This window comes from Brassica napus, chromosome A9 (assembly GCF_020379485.1).
Source record: "Brassica napus cultivar Da-Ae chromosome A9, Da-Ae, whole genome shotgun sequence".
Lineage (NCBI taxonomy): Eukaryota > Viridiplantae > Streptophyta > Magnoliopsida > Brassicales > Brassicaceae > Brassica > Brassica napus.
In genome coordinates, this window is record NC_063442.1 from 35558015 (window position 1) to 35582484 (window position 24470).

The window sequence follows — 24470 nt, forward strand, 5'->3', positions numbered from 1 at the left end:
ACGTTAACAAGAATAGACGGTTCAGACATCATAATCTCACTTTTACTTTCTGTTTGCGGTATAACAAGAGCGTACTACAAATCTACAATGAAAGATGCATTTTACTTTAATAATACTTAGATCTTGTTTTTTACGCTAAGCTGTAAAGTTGTGCTTCTTACTTAAATGTTAGATAATTATTCTATTTTTGTTCCTTAATTACGTGTTGTCATCTATGAGTCTCTATGACTATAATTAGCCCTACGCATTAAGCATCGTGTATGGGGTCCATGGAATCTTATCCCATGAGCTTGTTACCAAAACCCTACTCACCATCACTTTCTTTGTCTTTGTTTTGTTGGCTTTAACTTATTGTCAGAGTGTTAATACTTTGACGATTATACATAGTTAATAATTCTCTCGTATGTAATTGGCTTAATCTTCATATATAGTTCGGTGTAATCTCATCATAGATTAGCGTTAATTTTGAACTATCTAGAAAATAAAAGAGAGCTACTTAAACAGTACAAACATCATTTATTGTGATAGAAATCGTAAATTCGATGATGCAGAGATACCGTTTGAAGTTTACATATCTTCTAAATCCGACTATATGATATAAGCAAATTATGCTTATATTTGTTAAAGATAATGGTCCAGTTATCCACTTATCCATATTTGGGTGGGCTTTGGGCCGCACTAAGTAAAGTAGTTGCAGTGACTTGATCAAAACTGAGATACAGACAAAAGTGTGTATGACGTGGCATTATTTGATTGGATTAAGGGGAATAGATCGGCGGGTTAGGTGGTCGCAGCGTCGACGGATACTATAAAGTAACTTAGGGCTCCATGAGCCACCGTGTTGCGATTTTCTCTTCTCATATATCTCCCGTCTCCGCCGTCATGGCTTCCGAGAAAGAGGCTGCTCTATCCGCTACTCCTTCCGATGCTCCGACCATGTAAGCCTTTTTATTCTTCCTCTGTTTCGATCTTCCTTTTCTATTTTTTTCTGGTCGATGTGTTTTGATTCCACTTATGGTCGATTAAAGCTTCGATTTTGGGATGTGGGTTTGATCTCTATAGCGTTCTTCTTCTTTGACTGTACCGTTGGAATTTTTTTTTGAATGAACATAAGTAATGATCTTCAGGCAATGCTATGTGAGTTTTGTCTGTATCTTGTGAAGTTTGTCTCTTTGAACGGAACACTTTCTGTTAGCTAATGTAAATGATGGTATACTGTTCGGAGAGTAGACTGATTGTTGTTTTGTGCATAGAAGAGTGAAAGTGTTGCACATATCATAGAGATTCTCTCTGTTTTTTTTGTCCAAGATTTCGTTTTGCTGTGTTGAATTGGTGTTGGTATTTATTTTTGGTTTATGGTTGGAACATGCAGATTTGACAAGATAATCAGCAAAGAGATTCCATCCACTGTGGTTTATGAGGATGACAAGGTACTTTAAATCCTTGTAACCCTTTTTATATGTACTCTAAAGTAGCTCACTCTGCATGCCACTGTGAAAATTTGGACATTTAGTATTCTATGCTATGCATTTCAAGTAAACGATGGTCTCTTCTTACTGTTATATGGTTTTGCATGATTGATTATTCAGGTTTTAGCATTTAGGGACATAACGCCCCAGGGTCCTGTTCACATACTCCTCATCCCAAAAGTGAGAGATGGCTTAACTGGCCTCTCTAAGGTAAAACCTAATTCACTTACAACAGCCCTCAAACAAAATTCAAGACAGAGGCTAAAAGCATGAGAATTGTTGTGCTATTGCAGGCTGAGGAGAGGCACATTGACATCTTGGGCCGCCTTCTCTACACTGCCAAGCTTGTAGCAAAACAAGAAGGCCTAGATGAAGGTTTCAGAATTGTGATCAATGATGGTCCACAAGGCTGTATGTATTAACCAAATTTAGCTAGTAGCTCTACTTCAATTTGCATTTTCATATTTTAGACATACAAACAAAGGTACATATCATTTATTGATGCTAATCACCTCCGTGTGGGTTGTTTTTGCAGGCCAATCGGTGTATCATATTCATGTTCATCTCATTGGAGGACGCCAAATGAACTGGCCTCCTGGCTAAAAATGTTCTCATCTACTACTACTAGTGATTGTTGTCCTGCTTGTAAGAGGAACCGTCATGAGTTTCCCATTGTCTTCTTCTGTCTTTATAAATAAAAAAGTTTGAGACATAACTTTGTATGATCGTTATGCTAAAAAAAAACCTTGTTTTATTGTTCTGAAGAGAATATTTGACTGTTGCCTTGGAAGTTGGAACTTTTGAGAAACCAGAAAGCCCTCTTTAAGGAATACTACAGACGAGTTCATGAGCATCTGCACATGTTATGTAGAATAAATTGGGCGGGCCGCACTAAGCACAGTAGTAGCACTTGATTCAGAAAAGGCCCGACGTCCATATTATCCAATACAGCAGAAACAAGTCATGGTCCACAGACTCGCTCGATAACAACAACCAGTTAGGGAAGACATGCGTCTGTGCTCCAACAAAGCACGAAAGTTCATTCCGTTGCAGGCTCCACCAGTCAAAGTGCAGCTACTACACAACTTCATCTCCCAAAGCCCTTGCGTTCCTCTTAGTCATCTCGATGATTAAATAATATGTCACATAGTCTTTGCTATGCACTAATGCTAAGTACTGTATCCACATTTGTTCATGTGTGTCTAAATATCAAATATGCTCAAAGAAAATAAAAGTATCAAAATTTGTTTAATTCATATTCTTAGTAACAAAAAGCTAGAGAAGTGAATGTGAAGGTTCTCTCTGTTGACTTAAAAGGTAAATTCCATCCATACATATATATATATATATATATATATGATCAAGCTTTTAATCAAACCGTAGTTTCTTCACATGCCTCTTCTTAATCTTTAAGAACCGCCGAAAACCTGAATCAGGAAAAACAAAACCATAATTACAAAATAAGTACATCATTATCCTTTCAAGACAAACCAAGTACTGACCGATGCTAGGACATCTGTGGAGAGTCCAGGTTTGCTCTGAGACACCTCATTTTTGATTGCTGTCTTCTGTCTAAACTGACGAACCACCCTAGGCGGGAAGACTTGTGCTGGTTCAGCGTTGCTGCCTGATTCTTCCTGTATCTTTCGCTTCTGCTCAAACATCAAAAAAAAAGAGACCGGTGAGACATCCAGAGGGAGGAAGAAAAATCAATACAGTTCCTTCAAAGAGTGTGAGTACCTTCTTCATTCGTTCATCGATCTCGGTCATGGCACGAGACTTCTCCACTTTAGAGAGATAAAAGTCCTTCTCTCTCTTAGCAGCAGACAATACCATATTCAGTTTCTGTTCCCTTATTGCACTTTTGTATGCTGCCAAAAAAACAACAACCCTTTGAATATTAAAGATCAATATCAAAGTAAATGGACAAGCACGTCAAGTTAAACAAAGAAACTGAGCAGTTAAGAGTACCAATTTCATCGGTGAGATCATCCCATTTGAATTTGGACAAGTACTTGATGTTCCAAATATCATAGTATATAGCTGACTTCTTCTTTCCCCCTGAGAAAAGAAAAGGTGAAACATTAATAATCATATAAGCTGCGTAGATTTAAGAGTCTATTGACTATGAATACTGAAAAGAATCATTAAGAATATACCTATTTGTTCTCCATTAAGCATATCTGCGACTCTCTTAGCTATGCTTTTCTTAGCAAACTCAACCCACCTAAAAAGTTAATAAACATCTCGTAAACAATATAAAATAAGCAATCCATATTAGCACATTGAACCATTATTACCCTTCAGAAAACAGTTGGCCACGAAATCCACCAGCCTTCTTACGGTGAACTTGTGCTTCAGGATCTGAATATAAAATCCATGAATGCATCAGCTACTGATATGACGCAAGATGTGTGTTTTTTCTTTATACATTAAAAAACATACCTTCAGGTGCAAGATAAATCCTATCAATTTCACCAAACTGAGAGAGGATCTGGCGAAGTCTAACGTGATCCATGTGTGGCGGGATGCGGCTCAAGTAGCAGACTCCTCGATTGACAGCCTTAGTAGCTTCCTTGAGCAGCTTCTCTTTCAGCTTCTTTTTCTTTCTATCCGCCTTTTGACTCTTCATTGTTTCCTTACTCTCCTCCTTGGTGGATACTTCATTCGCAAGCTCGTGAGACTCCTCACTCTGCATCTTCTCTCAGCAGCTGTAGAAACAAGGGCAACAAAACCTATTATTGAAAAAATGCAAACTTTAACCTTCCAAGCTAATCACAAGGCCGTTGAAACTAAAGGTCTACTACTACAACCGACAATTGCATAAAGGTGTGGACTTTTCAATTCTTAGGTGGAAGATGAAAGGGACCCTGAAACCTAGACTAACGAAAGCAGCAAACTTTAATTGCTCATCAAAACGAATGTCTTTGCGATTCAATTTCAAAACCCATATAGATTATAAGCTCAGCAAGCACAAAACCAACCAAATCAGAGATCTTTAGAGATATTCAAGGTAGAAGGAAATCATGAACGGAGCAAGAGCAATCTTAATTCAAAATCTCTACTTACCGTAAGAAGAAGAAGAAGGAGGTAGTAACGGTCGGTTCGGAAGATGGAAGAAGACTACGCTCTGTAACTTTGCACGCTTCGTTAGGGTTTTGCTAAAGAGAAAGTGAGCTGCTTTCCAGAAAAAAACCCGGTTCTTATCAATCGCGTAATAATAATTGATACCATTCCGGTTATTAATAGACTTATTTTTACGGTTATCGATATTCGGTTATAAGGTACGAACCGGTATCTGATTACACTTACATTTGTATATGTATGTAGTAGACCTTAGCTTTAGTAGATTTTCTACACATTAGAGGCAAGATGATTTTTACATGGTTTTGGAGAACATTGCAATGAAGGAACACACAAAGCAACTAGAAACTAAGACGACACAAGGAAACTATTATACTCTATGCTTGTTCTCTACGTCACCTAATTGATTACAAAACGCTATATATAAAAGCTTTCTTATCCAAATCTTTCTGAGCAGGTCACCATAGACTTGATATGAGATCAGTCCTTCTTTGACGATTTCTTCACACAACAGCCCTGTCGGCTCCTCCACCATCAACATCTTTTGCTGAACCGCAGGAGTACAAGGCTGATCAACCTCTTGTGATGCTTCACCTCCTCCTCCTTCTCTCTTCTTCTTCCTCTTCTCGTTTTCTTCTTCCTCTGCTTTTTTCTTAATTCCCCTTGGCGTCATGTAGATCTTGCACATAGCATAATCCACCTAGTACACACAGAACACACAAGAATACGAATCCATGACACCCACAATCTTAATAACTTGCAAGCACCCTAGTAAACGTATGAACCTTGTTACAAATTAAGATTCTTAACGTTTAATTTATAAGCAAGTAATTAAGATTTAGTTTTTCTTCTTGAAAAAAAAAAATTAAGGAAAAATATTAGTAAAACAATAAACAAGCTTATGACAAACCTTGTTAGGCTAATCGAGAACAGTGTTGTCACCAGTAGTCGTTACAAGAACAAAGACCACCTGCAAAGTGATGAAACCGAACTCTATCCCTTACAATAATATCCCTACTGAATGCTTTCGACACACATTTTGTAAACGAATGACAATCTCTGCAAACTCTGAGATTCTTTGTGATCCTGAGAGCTGTTCCTGCAGGAGTTCTCATCAATCCATAAGCAATAGCCAACTTTTCACTGTGAAACGCAGATCCTAAACACCGATCAGAGAAACCTGAACCGGTTACGTTTGACACCTCTGGCTTGTAACCAGCTAGTACGGCGCGACGAACTACTTCCTTTAGTTCTGAGTAAATAAGTGCAGACTCCGGATGCATTTTGTCATCAACCACAAATTTGTGAACTTGATCACCAATCTCAATCCAACTCCAACCTGGAACTGTCCGTAACTCATGACTTCTCATTAGCTTTCTCATGCTAGCAAAGCCTTGAGCATCATTAGCTGCAGAATATATCGAAGTCATAAGCACATAGTCCCCTGCGTTGAAAGCCTTGAGCTGCACCAACTTCTTCATAGCCACTTCACCAAGTTCCAAATTCCTGTGGATCTTGCAAGAGCCAAGCAGGGTTCTCCACAACACAGGATCTTCATGGCAGGAGGACGCGTGTACCATCTCAAGCGCCTTATCGAACTCCCCTGCTCGTCCATAAAGATCCACCATGCATCCATAGTGTTTAACGTTAGGGCTCAGACAAAACTCAGAACTCATCATTTTGAAATGCTCAGCTCCTTCTTTCACCAGACCTTGATGACTACAACCCAACAACAATCCTAGGAACGTAATGGCATTGGGTCTAACCCCAAAAGTCACCATCTCTCTAAAGAACGAGATGGCATCTATGCCTTTCCCATGAACTCCATAACCCATAATCATCGAGTTCCACGTTGTAACATCTCTCTTACGCATCCCATTGAAGACACTAACAGCGTTCTCAAGGCTACCGCCTTTAGCATACATATCGATAAGAGCGTTTCCCACGTATACACTTCCCTCACACCGAACATCACAGGCCTTCCTGTGTAGCATAACTCCCATATTCAAAGCGCTTACATGAGCACAAGACGATAACAGAGCAACGATCGTGTACGCGTCGACGCACACACCTTCGTTCTCCATTCGTTTGTGCATACTCAGAGCTTGATGGTGTAAACCAGCATGAGAAAGGCAAGAGATCATCGCGTTCCAAGAGATCAAGTCTCTCACAGGCATTTCGTCGAACACTTTGAAAGCAATGTCAATGTTTCCAGTCGCAGAGTAACAACGAACAAGACCGGTGGAGACGATGTTGTCGGAGTGGAAACCAGACCGGATAACCGAACCGTGAATCTCCCGACATTTCGGAACCGACCGGAGCTTCTCGCATGCCTTTAGGGCGAAACTGAAAGTGTAGATGTCGGGGCGTGTGGAGAGGAGCATTTGATTGTAGAAGAGAAGGGAAGAGAGAGGAGTTGACGATACGGAGAAGCCGCGGAGGAGGTAGTTCCAAGCCGTCGTCGATGGATCAGAATCGAAGTGTTGGAAGAGGAGGAGAGCGTGAGATAAAGAGCCGGTGACGGAGACGGCGCAGAAGCGGAGGAGGTTGTCGAAGATTGGAGGGTGGTGTTGGAGACCGCTGGTGATGACGTGGGAATGGATCTTACGGAGCTTGGTCATGCTGTTGCAGCCTTGTAGCATTCTCACTATCACTCCAGCTTTCTCGCACATCGCCTCTCTCTCTAAAAAAACACTTTGATTTGAATTAAAATCGTTATATATTTTCTGAGGAATTGGAAACTTTTTATTTATTTGATAAATAATTTTTACACATATGCCACTTGAGTTAATGTCTTCGTGTCCGAAAAAACTTAAAAAGAGTTTAGAGTTCTGTCCAAAAAGAAAAGAGTTGTGTGTTAATTTGAAGGGTATTTCCGTCAATTCCTTCAAATGTTATACGGATGAAAAACCCTTCTTCATCTGATTGACGCCGTCCGTGTCTCTCTGCTCTATCCGGACGTTGTTTCTGTTTCTCTCCGGCAAAGCCATCACAGAGTAACTCAAAGAGACTTCGAAGATCATGGCTTCAAGGTTCTCTATCTCTCTCTTTATCTCTGAACACAAAACGTTCATTGCAATGCTTTCTAAATCTCTCACTCTCACTTGTCACCAGGAGGTTAATTGCATTCAAGAAATGGATGAAAGCAAACGGAGTCGATTGCAGCGACGCTCTCGACCTCCTCGAGGACCAAAACGACGCCGTATCCGTCAAAGCCTCACGTGACTTGAAGGAAGGAGACGTCGTCGCCAACATCTCCAAAACTGCTTGTCTCACCGTTAAAACCAGCGGGGCTCGTGAGATGATCGAATCCGCTGAGTTAGATGGACCTTTAGCTCTCTCAGTGGCTATCATGTACGAGAGAGGCTTGGGCGAAGAGTCTCCATGGGCTGGTTACCTTCAGATCCTTCCTTTCCAAGAAGATTTGCCTCTTGTCTGGCCCCTTGAGGACTTGGACTCTCTCTTGTCTGGAACTGAGATTCACAAGGTTCACTAAAGAGATTCACTTTATGTATTGGAATCTTTTTTTTTTTGAATTCATTACTCATCAGTTTGAGTTTTGTTGTAGGCAGGATGTGAAGAAAGACCATGGTCTTGTTTATGAGGATTGGGAAGAGAACATTGTGCCACTTACCTCTTTACTGCCTGAGAATGTTGATCCTGGTTCGTTTGGAATCAAAGAGTATCTTGCGGCCAAGAGCCTAATTGCGTCACGGTCTTTTGAAATCGATGATTACCATGGATGGGGGATGGTCCCTCTCGCAGATCTGTAAGCTTACCTCGTTTTTGTTTTGATCACTATCTGTCTTCTAGCCTTTATAAGCTAATATGTGTCAGCTTCAGCTGGTCTTACAATTGCATTATTTTGAGCTCGTATGTCTGTTATGGTTGTATTTTTAAGGTTTAGACTTGTTGTAACTAGAATGAATCTTTGATTATATTTTCTTGGGTGCAACATTTGCTTTACTTATGTTGTCCCAAGACATTTGATTTGAGTAGACTTTAAAGGTCTTATTAGTGATTGCATATGTTATGTTATTAGCCAGTTAATGTAACCTGATGTTTTACTCATTATCCACTCTTTTGAATCTTACCTGTTTACTACTACATATCGCAGCTTCAATCATAAAACCGGGGAGGAAGATGTTCATTTCACCGCTGAGTTACCTCACAGTGAATCCGATTCCGAAGTTGATGAATCTGACAACAGTGATGCTGCTAGTGAAGCCACTGATGAAGAAGACGAGCCTTCCGGTAAAAACTCTACCTCCCCTGAGCAATCTCTGGAGGGTGAAAACACTGACGAAGAAGCCAAGGAACAAGAAGAAGAAGACTCTTCCGTGTTGCAAGACGATGTATCCAGTTTAGAAATGATCATGGTGAAGAACGTCCCAGCTGGAGCCGAGGTATGTATCTTTTATTCATCTTTCAACTGTTCTCCTAAGAATCATTGTCATTTTGCATTGATGTTATTATAATTTTTCTTTGTTAGGTATACAACACATACGGTTTGATAGGCAACGCTGCGTTACTCCACAGATACGGCTTCACAGAACTCGACAATCTCTACAACATTGTAAACATAGATCTCGACCTAGTAACCGAGTGGAGCACATCCTCATTCACAACCCTGTACACTCGAGCCAGACTCTCCTTGTTTAAAAAGCTAGGCTACAACTCAGAGTACTTCGAGGTTTCTCCAACCGGAGAACCCGAAACCGAGCTCCTCATGCTACTCAACATCCTCCTCTTACCAGACAACACATACAACAAACTCGACCAAACAGGAGACTGTGTGTCTAAAGAAGGAAGAGAGATAACCATCGGGAAACACAAGGTCGTGTTTGGAGAGAGTTGCAGCAGTGACGTGCTTCTCACGGATGGTGTCTGTGAGGCTCTTCTTGCTATTGTGGATAAGAGAGAGAGTTTGTATGGGACGTCGAGTTCTTTTGAGGAGGATGTTGCTAGGGTGGAGAGCTGTGTTCTTCCGAGAGACAGGAGGTTGTATCATTCCCTTATGTTGCGTGTGAGTGAGAGGAGGATTCTTGAGAAGCTTAGGAGTAATGTTCGTGAGAGACTCGGTGAAGTCTCCGGCGGGAAACGCCGGAAGAAGATGAACTCTAAAATCTTAGCACGTGCGTAATTTACTTTCTTGAAAGTTTCAGTTTTTAGTCCCCCAAGTTTTGATTTTATTTCAATTTGTTCCCGTAAACATTGAATTTTATCTGCAAGAGCTTCTTTTTGTCCTATTTATAAAAAAGCAAAATAAAAAGCAAATAAAGGAATGTGTTTTCTCGTGAGTAAATTGAGTAACCTTCCGGCGGAAGCAAGGAGAGCGTGACAAAAAGCCGGCGACTGTCAGAGTGGCATAACTGTAAATACAGTGAAGTCTAGGGGTAATTAGATAAAAGGACACGTGGCACATGAGAGATAAAAGGATTTATTACTGAACTTATTATTACAGAGGGGGAAAATTCCTTAAAAATACCCAGACTGAATTTCTTTTGCTACTTTAATACACAAACTTTTTAGGCTCCTCATTTAAAATACAGACTAAATTGCGTTACCCATAAAATACATCAACTTTTGAATTTCAGAGGTTTCACACTTCGATTCTAACAGCGTTAACTCTGTTTAACAGAGAATCAAGAGGACGTTAATTTTTTAATTAGACACGTGATTGAATCGTTAATCCTCGGGTTCCTTCATCAAAAGCCCCAAATCAAAAAAAGAACAAACCCTAATTTCATTCAACTCTTTATTTCCCAGAAATCCCTCAAATCGATGGCTAAGAGTGAAGGCTCGAGTTCTAGTGCAAGGTCATCCTATAAGAAGAAGATCGACGGTCCGTTATGCTACTGTAATAAGAGATCGACTCCGGCGAAGGCATGGACAGATGACAATCCAGGTAGAAGGTTTTGGTGCTGCGGTTCTCATGGGTTCGTCGATTGGATTGATAAGCAGGCGCAAAATGAATGGCAGAAACAGAGTTTACTGGAGGCGAGAGGCGTGATGGATCGTCAGAGAGAAGAAATCAGAAATCTGAAACAGTTGCTTAGCACAGCTTCTGAACCAGCCACATCTGAAGATTCAACTGCATTATTGTTGGAGGAAGGGGACAGACTCGCAGAGGAGAAGAAAAACAATGTTTAGAGAAGAAGAACAATGTTTAGAGAAGAAGAGAGTCTAGAGCAATTCGATTGTGGGGTAAATGAAATTAGGGTTTGTTCTTCTTTCAATTTGGGGCTTTTGATGAAGGAACCCGATGTTTTAACGGTTTAATCACGTGCTTAATTAAAAAATTAACGTCCTCTTGATTCTCTGTTAAACAGAGTTAACGCTGTTAGAATCGAAGTGTGAAACCTCTGAAATTTAGAAATTGATGTATTTTATGGGTAACGCAATTTAGTCTGTGTATTAAATGAGGAGCCTAAAAAGTTTGTGTATTAAAGTAGCAAAAGAAATTCAGTCTGGGTATTTTTAAGGAATTTTCCCTTACAGAGGCTAAGGTGTTTTTTGTTTCTTTCTTTATAACTTTTTGTTTGGTAACACAGCCAATACTGTCAAAGTGTCAATAGAGTGTCACAGAGAGATTCTTCCAGGTTAGCTCTCTCTCTCTCTCTCTCTCTCTCTCTCTTTCGTCTTCTTCCTACAAAAACCAATCTCACCACAGCTTCAGCTTCAGCTTCTCTAGGGTTTCTTGTCTTTCTTCCTTCGGATCTATCTGAGGTATGTGTAGCTTATTGAGCTTGTCTTCTTAACCAAAGTTAAATGTGTCGCGAATCTCTTTTTTTTTGGTCGCCGGATTTCATTTTTTGCTGTCGTGTTTTTGGATCATTTTGGATCTGATTTGCTCAAAGCGTCGTCGTATAGAATGTGCATTAAGATTTTCCTTGGGATACATTTTGTAAGTTTGCTCTGTTATTTTCTGGATTCGATTTGTGGTTTTTCGTGTCTCGTTTTTTTCTTCCTGTGATCTGGTTTTTGATTAATTTTATTCTGCTTGATTATCCATCTGAAAGATGTGTTGGTTTCTGTAGATCGTCTGCATTGTACTTTCTTCATGGTTTAACATTCAATGTTTCTATAGATCGTGATATGACTCATTTAGAAATATTTTTTAGCTAGCTCGAAAGTGTTTGAATCATATGATTGAGCTACATTTTTGTATAAAGACAGATCACAGTTTAGGTTCGAAGATTATAGTGATGTTTTCATGAGTTAGAATGTTCTAACCTTAAAAGGTCTAGTATGTTGACGTAAACATTGATTATTTCCTGTTTTGGTGAACCATGTGTTCTATAAAGTCTTGTTTTTTTCTTTTTAAATTTTCTGAAAATTGATCTATAAATTACATTTGGATCTTGTACTATGCTCTGAGCTGAGATAAGCTTTGGAAAGTTAGGCATACAGCCAAAAAAAAAAAAAACTCTTTGGTTTACCAACTTAAGCAAAAAGTTAGCACGAGTTTGGTCACCAGCTCTCCTACTGTATTATTTTGCAGGCTATTAACTAGTACCCTGACTCAGTAACACGGCATAAAGAGATTGTGAGAATGTCTGGTCGAAACACTCATTGGTGTCACAGATGTCAACGTGGCGTCTACCTTCGCGGTCCAGATTCTCTCTGCACCTATTGTGGAGGAGGGTTTGTCGAAGAAATCGATGTATCTCCCTTTAGAGCTCACAGAGATGTTGAACGTGGTCCAACGTATGATCTCATGGAAGCTTTCTCAGCTTTCATGAGAAGCCGCTTAGCCGAAAGAAGCCACGACACGGGAAGAATCACCGCCTCTTCTGGTGGTGGAGGTGGTTCGGAGAGCTTCTCGAGCATAGCTCCTTTCTTGATCTTCGGCGGGCAAGCGAACAACACTTCGGTCGAAGCCTTGCTAAACACTTCCCCTGGTGGTATTGGTATCACTCGTGGCGGCAACGTTAATGCTGGCGACTACTTTTACGGACCAGGTCTTGAAGAATTGATCGAGCAGCTTTCGTCTGGGACTACGCACCATCGTGGTCCACCGCCTGCGCCTAAGTCATCTATCGATGCGTTGCCGACGGTTAAGATCACGCAGAAGCATCTCAAGTCGTCTGACTCTCACTGTCCGGTTTGTAAAGAGGAGTTTGAGTTGAAGTCGGAAGCGAAACAGATGCCGTGTAAACATATGTATCATTCTGAGTGCATTGTTCCGTGGCTGGTTCAGCATAACACGTGTCCGGTGTGTCGTAAAGAGTTGCCGTCGAGAGGGTCGTCTTCAAGCACAGAGAGGGATCAGAATAGAGGCAGCAACAGAAGGAGGAACGTTTTCTCTAGTCTCTGGCCGTTCAGGTCGTCTAGCTCAAGCTCGACGCAGAACCGCAGAGAGACAAGCAACACAGCCACTGCAGAAGAAGGTGGGCAGTATAATAATAATCATCACCAGCTACATCATCAGCAACAACATGAACAGCAGTCACATATGGGTTATAGTGGATGGCCTTTTGACTATTAAAGGGTAAAATCTAGAAACTTAACTCCTTGTTAAGCCCTTTTCACTTTGGTCTTTGTCTTATTCTGTCTCTCTTTCACTTTACTTTGTTTACTTGTAGATCTTATGTTCCTGTGGCTTATGGTTTATCAACTTTGTGTGTTTAATTTAATGGATTATAAATATCACACATGTTAGCATGTTACTGAGTTGGTATTTAAAAATAGTTTATGCTTCTTCTATAGATGAATGAATGTATGTTTCGGCTGGCGTCAACCAAACATTTACCTGTTTCTTTTTTAATTATTATATCACTTTATCATTTCATCTTCTTTAGATTGTTCTTTGCACACTTATTATTTTAGGTTTGTTTTACTTCTTAACATTTCGTAAGCAAAAGCTGATGAACGAGAACCTGGGAAGAATACTTGACCATTTTCGAATCTCATCTTATTAAAAACATATCTTTGGTTCAGTCACTAATTAGTTAGTATTTGATTTTGTCTCAGTTTAGACGAAAGTGATAGTTAGATAGCCAAAAATTGCATTAGCTAAATGTAAACGTCACGTCAGGTTATTAGATTATGTTTATTTTGTAGTCGTCGAATAGTATGTTTCTTTATAAGTTTAAACAATAAAGTCCCCTTAACAAAGTATAAATACGATTATTCCACAAAATCTTCATTACTCTCTCATTATTAACTAACCTCTCAGCAACTGCAAACACGTTCTTGTTCGAAGTTTAGCGTCATTCTCTCGCGATTCCTCTGTTCCACTGATTCTCTCTAATGGCGGACAAGAAAGACTTAGACCCAAATCATCCCGCGGGTACGTCTGTTCAAACACTTCTCTTGATGTTTCTTCACCAGCTTCTTGTACATTTTCGATCACAGAAAGACTTAGATTCCTCTGCTTTTCTTTTTTTCTCTCCACTAGTAATCTTGTTTATGTTACTCTCCTCCTTGTTATGTAGAAGATGGAACGTTTCTGTGCCCAGTAAAGAAGAGAGCAATAGCTGAAAGATCACTTACTGGGTTTGGTAGAGCACACGAGCCCGAGTTCAAGAAACAGAGACTCGAACAGCTCCAGAGGAAAGCTTATCACTCTGTTCTCCTTGCTTCCAAATCAGAATCCTCGGGAACATCACACGTAACGCTTTCCTCACTCTTCTTCTAATTCTCATATTCCATTCTGTTCCTGAATAGTGTGCTCGTGTTGTTCTTCCTCTTCAGAAGTCTCATATCATACAAAAGCTGATGAACGAGTGGAACATCGATCAAGAAACTCACATCTCTGTTGCGCATAAGATTGATAACTCTGTAAAAACTTTAATCATTTTCTTTTTACAAAATATAAGTCAGGATAGTTGATAACTTTATCTTCTCTGTTTTACTTTTTTTATCAGGATAAGAATGCAACTTGGATGATTCCAAACTCTCTTCCTAATCCAGAGTCTCTTGTTGGTAAACGTGTCCATGCAAGATCCCCTGATGATGAAGATGATGATTCACCAACGAACAAGAAGATCAAACTCCATAAACAGGCTTACGACCATGTTCTCCACGCCTTCAACGCAGAATCTCCAGCACTATCACACGTAAAAACAGCTCTTTCTATCATCTTCTTTCTTTTCTTACAATGTTGTGTGCTCATATGTCTTGTCTTCTTCTTTCAGTCAAGGACTTTGATCATGCAACACCTCCTTGACGAATGCAACAACAAAGCTCATATCAATAAGATGTGACCATTCTCTCTCTCTCTCTTTCACGTTTTTTTTGGTCAAATCCTCTTTTTCTTACACCATTGATAAACATTCTCTCTCTTTTTTTTGTCTTTGTTTTGTTTCAGAGTGGAGCCAAGATCCAGACTCTTACCCGAAGGCTTACATTTTCGTCCAACAGATGTTGAGATGGCAATCTTTTTGAAGCAAAAAGCTCTAGGACAGCCAATAGAAGCCTGCATCATACCTGAAGAACGTCACGATATCTTCTCAATACCACCTCGTGATTTGCCTGGTCAGTTTTACTTTACTTTCTTTTTTTTGTGTGTGGGTTTGGTTTCGTTTTCTTAAAATCTAATTGAAGACACTCTCTGTTTGTCTTTTGCTATTATCTTTCTCAGGCTATCCAGAAGAAACACATTGGTATTACTATTGCTGGAAATCTACGGGACAACAAGACCCTCGAAGTCTCTGGACACGGTTCCGTGAAGATACTGCTGTCTTCGATGAAGAGGAGAACTGTGTCGCTGTCAAACGTAGGTTTACTCTCGTTGAGCGGGAAGAAGAATGTAATGACGTTTTCTTGCCTGACGAAGAAGAGCCTCCAGTGGAAGAATGGTTCATAAAAGAGATTAGTCTACCACCAAGTGTTGCAGATAGTGAGTTTGTTTTGTGCCATGTCGTTCTCAAGAAAAGGGAGAAGAAGAAAGAAGAAGAAGAAGAATACTACGACGAAGAAGAAGAAGAAGAGGATTAAATCGTTACAATGTAAAACATACAAAACTGCTTTTATGATTTTGCATTTTACTTAGTTTTACTGCTCTTCTCATGAGAGAATCTTATCGTTCCATTTAGGTCGGGAGATGAAAAACTTGAAAACCAAAATGTATCTGTTGAGAAACTGTTTTAAGATATGTTGTGTTGGCACAGAAAAAAAAAAGATATGATGTGTGTTTAGGTTCATATACATAGAACAAACCTAGCTTTCTCCCTGAGAGTAGTCTCTCAGTCTCTGCTTGTGTTGTGGCCTCATCAAATGGTGTCTTTTAGAGTTGTGTTGATACACGTTTGTTAAGTAAAGCAACTTTGTGTGTTTATCTATGGGTTTTATATCACATGTTAGCATGTTACTGAATAATATTTATGTTTTGGCTGGCGCCAACCAAACTTCGATATGTTTCTTTTATTATTATTGTATCATTCTTCAGTTGCTTTTGGATTATATAACTTCTATCACAAACTTATTATTATTCTTTTTTTACACAAACTTATTCTAACGTTTGTTTTACTTACACATTTCGTAAGCTGATGTACGAGAACCTGAGAAGTATGACTCGCTAGCAAGGCTTGACTATCTTCTGGAATCTCTCGATCTCATTATTAAAATATTAGGTTTCGTCTCAGTACTTTAGACGAAAGTGATAGTTAGATAACCAAATTGCGTTAGTTCAATTGGTACCATCAGGTTGCTTGACGCGAAAGATACTAGTATAATACTCTATCTCTCTTGGCCATTACGAATGTGCTTTCCTAGAAATAGTAGATTCCTATATTTTTTTCCGATATAAAAGTGTTTTTCTGACTTTAATGTTTAGTTTTTTTTTTTCAGTTTAGAAAAAAAATATTTCAGAGCTACGACCAAAGTTTTTAAAGTGCAGAAATATCTCAACTTCAGATTTATGAAAAGTATTTTAGAAACAAAGTTCTTAAATCATTAGGTTTACTTTCATGAACATATAGTTTGACTTGATGCAAGGTTTATCAACCCATACGATAGCATTTAGAGCATTTCCAACTCCATACTATTTTTCACATTAAAATAGAGTTTAAAATAAAAATATTTCAATGGTATTTTATTTCTCACTTTATAGAATAAAAATGAGTTTACCTAATATATAGTAAGTTGTTTATTTACTATTTTACACTCTAAAATAGAGTACAATTGAAATATTATTCAGCGAGTTACTATATTTTATAGTGAAAATAGAGTGAATTATTAGAGATGGTATTAGAAAAAAAATAAAAATTTTGGACCATTCGGTCTATAGCAAAATTATATTTAGTGAAACCATAGCTAAAAAGAGAACTTGAAGTTGGATTTAGGACCCAATCAAAATTAGATTATTGAGGTAGAGTAAACAGTGGATAATGGCATAAGCCACATCACACATGGTATAGTTGAATTAGCAGTAGTTATAGCATTAGACACATCACACATGGATGGTGTAGAAGTGATGATAAACTCTTAGATCTTAAAATTTTAATGTCACCGACGGAGAGGAAGCTTTTAAAAAGACCCACAAGATTTCTGCCTTAGAGGGAAAGTGACAAAAGTCTTTGACCTAAACATTTTTTTGCCTTTGTCAGTCTCTTCCGTGATTGAAGTTGCACAACTACTTGTCTTCTCAACAAATTAAGTTACTTACACAATTTCCCATCCACCATAAGTTACTTGTCTCTTTTTCATATTTGTTTCCACTTTTCTTCTTGTCAAACATTCAAATACTGATCTAAACCAGTACTGGTGTTATAATCTAAATCCAAGTTCAGATATATCAGTGTATACAATGAGCAGGAAAACCATTTAGATATTTGATTTGCATGATTGTATGACTTATTTACATCAAACTACGCACCAAACACGTCTAACAAACAATTCTCCCTTAAAATGTTTACTAGTATAAATCTAGTATACAATTCATAATCTCAAGATAGCCTTTGCTAGCATTATCATATATCAAGAACACATAATAACATAAACTAATGTTAAGAAATATGAATTTCATCTTCTTTATAAAATATATAATCAGTCAATTTTTAAATTTTTACTATTCTCAAACGATTTAAAAAAAAATTTGTGCTTCAAAGTCAATGAAGATTACAAGTTATGAAGAGATCATCGAGAACTAACTACTCCGGCAATAACACAGAAAATACCTACATCTGAGGAAACGAGATGAATCCTACCTTCCCATGGTTATCGACAATGGTTGAGAATGATGATTAATTTTCTAAGAGTTTCGAAACTGTCTTAGAGAACGCGCTGGCATGGTAAGGTAGTGAAACTAGTCCACATTTGATTCCTGATTTGGGTTAATTAATATACATAATTAAAAAATGACTAAAAAAAGGAACGATTTACAAATATTTAAGCAACTGCATATATTTGGGGGAAGATGATGATGATATGTTTATGTCATTGTTTGTTTGTTTTTAAGGCAAATCTCCAAAATAGCACATTTCTAAGTTTATATCACAAAAATAACACTCAAAAACTAAAATGACCAAAATAGCATTTTATCTTTTGAAAAATTTAAGTTTTTTTTTATTTTTTAAAATTTGAAATCTTATCCCCAAAACCTCACTTCTAAACTCTAAACCCTAAACTCTAAACTCTAAATCCTAAACCCTAAATTCTAAACCCTAAACCTCACCCCTTGAGTGCTATTTTTGTGATTTTTGGCCTTGAGTGCTAGTTTGTGAACAAAAACTTGATTTAGTGCTATTTTAATTTTTTTCTCTTGTTTTTATCCTAAATAAATATTTATAAGAAAAGATAGAAATAAAAAAGTTTTTTTTCGAAATTTCAAAATGAACACGAGCTCACACACCCACTAGTACAACTGCTCTTAATTACTAAACAAATGTTAAAAGAAGAACAAAAAAAAAGATAAAGGCAGAGAGAGAGAGAGAGAGAAGGGAAGAAAAAAGAGGTTCCTTTCCTTTCCTATTGTCACTTACAGAGAGAGAAAGCTCCTTCTCCCTACCTTCTTCCGTCTCCCTGAGCCCTACATTCTCACCTCCGTCGTCACTAACCTCCTCCGTCTTCTCCCACTCCCACCAATCTCAATTGTTTATTTCCGGTAAGCCTTTTGATGGGAGCTGAAGAATCCGAAGCCGATCGGAGGAGCGTTTGAGAGAGTTTGTTATGGGGAAGAACAGCGACGAGGAGCACAATCTCCCTCCCAGGAGCGACGGAGGAGCCGCCGATACAGCTAGGAATAGCCAAGGAGGAAACAGATGCTCCTCTGCTCGGATCTCTAGATGCTTTAGTCTCAGATGCGTTTTGATTCTCGCTTTCTCCGCCGCTGTGTTTCTCTCCGCCGTGTTTTGGCTACCTCCTTTCCTCGGGTTATCAGATCCTCGGGATCTAGATCTCGATCCAAGGTTTAAAGGTATTAAGAATAATCGCAGCTTTCTCTCTCTCTCGAGAGATCTTATGGTGCAGATCTAGAGTTTCTGATTCACATTAGAATGTATGCGGAAACGAATCGATAGCAGTCTTTTGATTAAACCCTTTAATGGAATGTATGTAGTTTCATTGAGTTTTGTGGACTTAGAAATTGCTATTTTTAGGAGTTTTCTTTATATGTTAAACCCTTTGTTGTTGAGTTCACTAGTCAACCAAGGATGTGTTTGATAAGAACTCCATATTTAGTATTGTAAATTTGTAATCAACACCGCCTAAAAGTTTGGATTTTTTTTTTTTTTAAGCTTGGCTGAGCTTAAAAGAGTTTGCTTTACTGTTTTCTCATGAAAAGCAATGATTTGTTTCCGTTTATGTTTATTTTAACTTCACCAAAACCTCTCTCTCTACGTTTTCTTCATTTGTTACTTTACATTCTATTCTTGAAGCTCGTTGGTTGGTTGGTGGAATCAATTAAGAACGTGGTTTACTTAGAGGACTGTTTTAGTTTGAGCTATGCAACTCTGTTAGTTATCTAAATTTTGTTTTGGTCTATGTTTCATGATGTAGCAACTATGTCGCTTTTTTTGGTGTTTGTTTCTTTTTGTAGATCACAGGATAGTGGCGAGTTTTGATGTTGAGAAGCCAGTTTCGTTCCTGGAAGACAATTTGTTGCAGCTTGAGAATGATATCACCGATGAAATAAGCGTTCCCATGATCAAAGTAAACTAAGATTACCCACTCATTTATCTCACTTTCATGGATTTTATTTGATCATTCTGTTTCTTTTTTCTTGAGCCAGGTTGTGGTATTAGCGTTTGAACGATTGGAAAATCTGAACAGAACAATGGTTGTTTTTGCAATCGACCCCGAGAAGAAGAGTTCCAAGATACCTTCCGAAATCGAGAGTCTGATCAAGGCAGCTTTTCAAACCCTGGTCGAGAAGGAGTTGTCTTTCCGCTTGACTGAGTCTTTATTCGGGCAACCTTTCCTTTTTGAAGTGCTGAAATTCCCGGGAGGAATCACTGTGATCCCTTCCCATCCTGTATTCCCTTTGCAGAAAGCGCAGCTTCTCTTCAACTTCACGTTAAACTTTTCGATTTACCAGATTCAGTCTAACTTCGAGGAACTCACTAGCCAGCTAAAGAAGGGTATAAATCTGGCTCCCTATGAGGTATGACAGTTTCAATTGACAAGATCAGTCTGTTGCTAATGATTTTCGAAACTTGAAGTTCTCTCTTTGTTTGATTGAATGCAGAACTTGTACATAACCTTATCAAATTCCAGAGGCTCAACGGTGGCACCTCCTACTATAGTTCATTCTTCTGTTCTGCTCACATTCGGTATCTCATCAAGGTTGAAGCAGCTTTCTCAAACTATCACTAGCTCCCATTCGAAAAACCTTGGCCTAAACCACACCGTATTTGGTAAAGTTAAGCAAGTTCGTCTTTCCTCAATCTTGCCACGTTCACCTGTCCAATCATTACCCCCTTCGCCTTCCCCTCAACCTGAAACCCACCAACACTACTACCATCATCATCACCATCGTCATCACCACCATCATCATGAACTTGCTCCAGAACCTTTACCTGCAGCTAAGAGCTTTGCACCTGCATCTGCGCCAACCAAACACTTACATTTACACCGGAGAAGCCCACCTCCTTGCCCTTACGAGCAGAGGAGACCAAAAGGAAACAATGCTCTGAACCATCACACTGCAGCACCAACGCCTGCACCACACCGGTCTAAGCAACACGCACCAGCACCAAATCGGTCTAAGCAACACGCACCAGCACCGAACCGGTCTAAGCAACACGCACCAAACCCTACCCCGGCAAGTCATCATCATGCTATTCCAGTATCTAGTCCACTTCCCCACGTCGTATTTGCTCATATCCCACCTCCAGCGAGGAACACTCCAGAATCAGGACCAACCGGTGAAAAAACTCCGGCACCTTCTCTCACTCCATGTAAGTCTTTCATTCTTTTCTCACCACCTGATGCATCCATAGATTTGTTGATTCACTTAACTAAAACATCTCAAATCTGAAAACTGCTTTCATAACAGCTTCAGCGAGCATGGGTCCAACCTTCGAAAAGGCATCAACGAAGCTGCTTGTAATAGTAGCCGTTGTAATCATATGTCTGTAAAACAAAACAAAAAAAAAGCGCCGGAAGACACTGCTTTAAACGATCAAGCTGTAAAAAGAAGAAGCAGCAGTTCGTAAAAGCAGAACTCATCATCCGGTTACAACATCCCAAGGTAATTGTATAAAGGAACACAAGTCCAAAACAAAATGTATGTATGGAAAATGAAGAGAGTTTTTGTAAAAGAGTTGTTGAGGTTTGCAACACAAAAATGTGTTTTGCTGCACCTAACATCCGAGAAAAAGAAACAAAACTTATATATAAAAAATCTCTGTTTTTGTATATAAAAGTCTCATACAAATTGTGTTCTTCACATCTATAGTCAGTCACACATTCTCTCCACTGGAAGAAGATGATGATGATGATCTCTCGGTAGTATTGAGAACTAAAAGTTAAATTACATGATCACAAACCAAACACAACGGTTTCTTTAAAGTTCAATCTATTTCTGGCAAATTTTCATTTTGGTTGTTCTCTCCTACAACAGCGGGAAAGTCAGAAACGTAGATAAGAACAAAACATTTATAGCACCTAAGATAAATTTGGAAAAAAGAAGATGAAAAAATAGAAAAAAAAAAACTAAATTTGAAAAAAAAGACAAAAGAGAAGGAAGAAAGTCTGGGAGGGGAGTCCCAGAATATTGTTTTTTCTCCGGTGACAGTGTCGGTTCTCTGACGCTCTCTTTGTTCAATCTTTCTTCGTTCTTTCCCTGAATGCCTTCACCTGTATTCAGGGTACGGTTACATAAATACATTCATCAAATCATGTTGACTTGTTATTCACGCAATCATTCTTGTTTCCTAGGGTTTCTCTAATTGTGTATTCTTGAAATTTGCAGAAACTTGCGGTGATTTACAATTTAAGGAGCGAGAGATTATAAGGTTCTATATTCTCATTGCACATATATGTTGTTATCTTCAAGAACTGAATAGAGAAAGATTATGCAGGTGCTATGGATATTATTCAAAACCATTCTAAGAAATGAACATTTCAAATGATTGAAGAGTGCTACAATTAATCTGAGAAACACTGGCATGAACTGTATGGCCTTGGCTCTCGATCCACTAACCGACCGGTTCACACATTATAACCGATCTTCACAAAGATGCAGACTCCAATCTCTAACCAACCTCGACTTCAACTTTCTAGACTTCAACACCAAACCAACCACTCTCACCTCCTCACACTCCTTCAACCACAGAAGCGTCTCCACTCCATGCTTCTCCATCTCCTCCACAAATCAATACGCTGCTCCAGAGATAGAGATCCTCTGTGGTGGTCGAAGAGTCTCCACCATACGTGCCCTTGTAGCTGAAGTAACCATAGCTTTGGTCTCAGGAGCTCATCCTCTGCTCTTACCAAGTGGCTTAGGTGGTGCTTATCTTTTGCAAACCGGACACGGTCACAGCATTGCTGTTGCAAAGCCTGTTGATGAAGAGCCTTTAGCTTTCAACAACCCCAAAGGTTCTGGTGGCGGTTTAAAGCTCGGACAACCCGGTTTGAAACGGTCTATCCGGGTGGGTGAATCCGGTATCCGTGAAGTGGCTGCTTACCTCTTAGACCACCAAGGCTTCTCCAGCGTCCCACCAACCGCATTGGTCAGAATCTCACACGTTCCCTTCCATAGAAATGATGATGGTGAAGCTGTAGCCTCTTTGCAACGGTATGTAGGTCATGATTTTGATGCAGGAGAGCTTGGACCAGGGAGCTTCGCCGTTGGTTCGGTCCATAGGATTGGGATACTTGATGTGAGAGTCTTGAACCTAGACAGACATGCTGGTAACATGTTGGTGAAGAAGATACACGACCAAGATGATGAGAGTTGTTGTTATAATGGAGTTGGAGCTGCTGAGCTTGTGCCTATAGACCATGGTCTTTGCCTACCTGAATGTCTTGATGATCCTTACTTCGAATGGCTTAACTGGCCTCAAGCTTCTGTTCCGTTCACTGATGCTGAGCTTCAGTATATATCGAATCTTGATCCTATCAAAGACGCAGAGCTTTTGAGAACCGAGCTAGGGTCTATACAAGAAGCTTCTATAAGAGTCCTCGTTGTTTGTACTATGTTCTTGAAACAAGCAGCTGCTTCAGGGCTGTGTCTTGCAGAGATAGGTGAGAAGATGACTAGAGACATCTGCAGAGGTGAAGAGAGTTCTAGTCTGTTGGAGATTCTCTGCACTAAGGCAAAAGCAAGTGTGGTTGGTGGAAGTTATCAAGGAGAAGAAGAAGATGGTGATGATGATTATAGTAGTGAATGGGATGAAGTAGAGGCTGAGTTAGAGTGTTGTATTTTCAACTTTGATGAAGAATTTGAAGAGCTTACAGAAGAGATGAGTCAGGTGTCTAAACCTCCTTTGTTTCCAAGGGCTCCATCTTTCTCAGCCAATCTATCTGCTCTCATGATGTGTTCTTGGATTGGGACTCATGATAGGAGCCTAGTGAGGAGCAAGAGCCACCCGGTTTGTGTGAATCATGATGACACTGAAGGTGTTTATTTTGGAGACATGAGTGAAGATGAGTGGGAGATGTTCCTGCAGATGTTCCAGATGCTTTTGCCAGAAGCGCTTGAAGGGTCAACAAGTAAGGGACCAAAGCCAAGATTTGGTTCTTCCTGCAAATTCTAAGGAAGCAGTTATCAAAGAAAGTATACGGTGAAAAGAACAAACCAAAACAGAGATGAGGTTAAGATTCATGTGTTTATACTATTGACTTTAAGAGTGTAGGCTTAAAACTATTGACTTGATACCATTAGAAGGCAAATGGAAGATGAGACGAGCAAACTCGAAGGCCGTCCTATCCAAACTATTTCTTTTCTTCTTCTTTCTTGATGTTGATGAAATATTAATTAGATATCTACAAGAAAATGATTAATGTAACTGATACATATATATGCACTTGTGTAACTAAATTTCTATGGTTATTGTGTTTTGCCCAACGTTTTTCAGTTAATACAATCTATAATTATTCCCTACATAGACATATGTATAACATATGGTTATTTTGTTTTGCCCAACGTTTTTCAGTTTAGTAAAATCTATAATTATTCCCTATGTAGACATATAACATACCCAAAGCCATGACAGTCTTTAACATGTACAAGTAGAAAGATGGAATAGTATTCTGATTGTAAGAAAAATATTTTAATTTTTCAAATATTTATCCTCACATCAGTCTTTGAACATGTTTGGTTAGAAAAACTCTCTTTGTACAACAATAGGTTTGTTGTGTTTCCAAAAAAAAAGGTACAACAATAGGTTTGAAGGAATCATTCCTCCAAGTATTTTGTAGTTGTAACTACAGAAATTAAATTAGGGCAATTGTCAATAATAGCACCTTTTGAAGTTTATGTCTCAAAAATAGCACTAGAAGGAGAAAGTCACAAAAATGACAACCCTA

At 39.0% G+C, this 24470-nt stretch overlaps 8 protein-coding genes across 12 annotated transcripts; 6 read left to right on the forward strand and 2 right to left on the reverse strand.

Annotated features, from left to right (window-relative positions):
• Positions 1–687: 687 nt before the first annotated feature.
• On the forward strand, positions 688–2223 carry LOC106368081 (adenylylsulfatase HINT1). The gene is made up of 5 exons (XM_013807968.2): positions 688–938; positions 1373–1430; positions 1590–1679; positions 1763–1880; positions 2005–2223. Exons 1-5 carry the CDS (start codon positions 829–831, stop codon positions 2070–2072), a joined length of 444 nt encoding a protein of 147 aa, XP_013663422.2. The 5' UTR covers positions 688–828; the 3' UTR covers positions 2073–2223.
• Positions 2224–2666: 443 nt separating this feature from the next.
• LOC106368079 (pre-rRNA-processing protein ESF2) lies at positions 2667–4675 on the reverse strand. Of its 2 annotated transcripts, none has more exons than XM_048741189.1 (8): positions 4539–4675; positions 3915–4180; positions 3770–3833; positions 3629–3696; positions 3441–3530; positions 3210–3340; positions 2972–3121; positions 2667–2896 (listed from the first exon to the last, which is right to left on the reverse strand). In XM_048741189.1, the coding sequence occupies exons 2-8, from the start codon at positions 4165–4167 to the stop codon at positions 2879–2881; spliced, it is 774 nt and encodes a 257-aa protein (XP_048597146.1). In that variant the 5' UTR covers positions 4168–4180; positions 4539–4675; the 3' UTR covers positions 2667–2878. The 2 variants fall into 2 exon arrangements, with proteins under 2 accessions (XP_048597146.1, XP_048597147.1); XM_048741190.1 differs by having other exon boundaries at positions 3915–4204; positions 4539–4650.
• Positions 4676–4881: 206 nt separating this feature from the next.
• On the reverse strand, positions 4882–7289 carry LOC106368073 (pentatricopeptide repeat-containing protein At3g56550-like). Its single transcript, XM_013807954.3, has 2 exons — positions 5464–7289; positions 4882–5253 (listed from the first exon to the last, which is right to left on the reverse strand). The coding sequence occupies exon 1, from the start codon at positions 7223–7225 to the stop codon at positions 5492–5494; it is 1734 nt and encodes a 577-aa protein (XP_013663408.2). The 5' UTR covers positions 7226–7289; the 3' UTR covers positions 4882–5253; positions 5464–5491.
• A 148-nt stretch (positions 7290–7437) lies between these two features.
• Positions 7438–9802, forward strand: LOC106368074 (ribosomal lysine N-methyltransferase 3). The gene is made up of 5 exons (XM_013807955.3): positions 7438–7585; positions 7668–8040; positions 8126–8322; positions 8671–8959; positions 9046–9802. The coding sequence occupies exons 1-5, from the start codon at positions 7575–7577 to the stop codon at positions 9694–9696; spliced, it is 1521 nt and encodes a 506-aa protein (XP_013663409.2). The 5' UTR covers positions 7438–7574; the 3' UTR covers positions 9697–9802.
• A 1246-nt stretch (positions 9803–11048) lies between these two features.
• LOC106368078 (E3 ubiquitin-protein ligase RZF1) lies at positions 11049–13225 on the forward strand. Of its 3 annotated transcripts, none has more exons than XM_013807963.3 (2): positions 11049–11155; positions 12058–13225. In XM_013807963.3, exon 2 carries the CDS (start codon positions 12109–12111, stop codon positions 13042–13044), a length of 936 nt encoding a protein of 311 aa, XP_013663417.2. In that variant the 5' UTR covers positions 11049–11155; positions 12058–12108; the 3' UTR covers positions 13045–13225. The 3 variants fall into 3 exon arrangements, with proteins under 3 accessions (XP_013663417.2, XP_013663413.2, XP_013663416.2); XM_013807959.3 differs by having other exon boundaries at positions 11060–11282; XM_013807962.3 differs by lacking the exon at positions 11049–11155 and adding an exon at positions 11362–11460.
• A 183-nt stretch (positions 13226–13408) lies between these two features.
• On the forward strand, positions 13409–15837 carry LOC106364941. Of its 2 annotated transcripts, none has more exons than XM_013804418.3 (7): positions 13409–13848; positions 13994–14169; positions 14253–14339; positions 14426–14617; positions 14696–14760; positions 14869–15035; positions 15142–15837. In XM_013804418.3, exons 1-7 carry the CDS (start codon positions 13809–13811, stop codon positions 15495–15497), a joined length of 1083 nt encoding a protein of 360 aa, XP_013659872.2. In that variant the 5' UTR covers positions 13409–13808; the 3' UTR covers positions 15498–15837. The 2 variants fall into 2 exon arrangements, with proteins under 2 accessions (XP_013659872.2, XP_022546886.2); XM_022691165.2 differs by having other exon boundaries at positions 13997–14169.
• A 2533-nt stretch (positions 15838–18370) lies between these two features.
• On the forward strand, positions 18371–21391 carry LOC106368072. The gene is made up of 5 exons (XM_013807953.3): positions 18371–18915; positions 19537–19649; positions 19729–20100; positions 20185–20896; positions 20995–21391. The coding sequence occupies exons 1-5, from the start codon at positions 18669–18671 to the stop codon at positions 21075–21077; spliced, it is 1527 nt and encodes a 508-aa protein (XP_013663407.2). The 5' UTR covers positions 18371–18668; the 3' UTR covers positions 21078–21391.
• A 229-nt stretch (positions 21392–21620) lies between these two features.
• Positions 21621–24011, forward strand: LOC106368071 (phosphatidylinositol 4-kinase gamma 8-like). The gene is made up of 3 exons (XM_013807952.3): positions 21621–21808; positions 21913–21955; positions 22022–24011. The coding sequence occupies exon 3, from the start codon at positions 22109–22111 to the stop codon at positions 23696–23698; it is 1590 nt and encodes a 529-aa protein (XP_013663406.2). The 5' UTR covers positions 21621–21808; positions 21913–21955; positions 22022–22108; the 3' UTR covers positions 23699–24011.
• Positions 24012–24470: the final 459 nt, after the last annotated feature.